General features: G+C 57.2%; 1 protein-coding gene across 1 annotated transcript in view; it reads right to left on the reverse strand.

Moving 5' to 3' along the window:
• PNMA3 (PNMA family member 3) overlaps window positions 1-310 on the reverse strand; it is a 1,618-nt gene extending 1,308 nt beyond the window's left edge. Inside the window, 1 exon segment of the mRNA XM_015592814.2 lies at window positions 1-310. This exon segment is cut by the window's left edge and continues 3 nt beyond it. Coding sequence (XP_015448300.1) covers window positions 1-306 — 306 coding nt within the window. The 5' untranslated portion in view covers window positions 307-310.
• Window positions 311-507: the final 197 nt, after the last annotated feature.

Consider the following 507-nt stretch of genomic DNA (forward strand, 5'->3'; position numbering starts at 1 on the left):
AAATTCATCATCTGAGTTAGGAGGTTTTATCACCACTTCCCAGGGCCCTCTCTTTCCGGGTATTTCCCTGGGGATCAAAGCATAGTCGATATCTTGGGCAAGCTCTAGGAGAAATGCTTGGGCATTCTCCTCCCTCCTAAACATCCTGCCAATGACCCTGTACTTGCCCAGGTGCCTGATAGCCTCCTCAAGAGTCTCCTCGAACTCATCTTCGCTACAGTCCTCAGGGATCCCCAGGATGAGCATGGACCTCTGGGTGTTCAGATGTTCTCCCCTGCACCAGTCCTGCAACAGGGTCAACGGCATGGCTCCAAACTCTACGGCGTCTAATTTATGGGGAACTGATCGGTGCGAGATGCACAGAAATCTGAGCCAACTCCTAGGGCGACGGCAGACTGCCCAGGTCTCCACAGCCTGTGAATACGAACGGGGCGACAGCGAGGTTAATGCCGACCCCGCTCCCGACCCCGCCCCCGACCCCAGCCGTCCAGCTCCCCCGGCGGCGCC

Source organism: Pteropus alecto, unplaced genomic scaffold (assembly GCF_000325575.1).
Source record: "Pteropus alecto unplaced genomic scaffold, ASM32557v1 scaffold1701, whole genome shotgun sequence".
Lineage (NCBI taxonomy): Eukaryota > Metazoa > Chordata > Mammalia > Chiroptera > Pteropodidae > Pteropus > Pteropus alecto.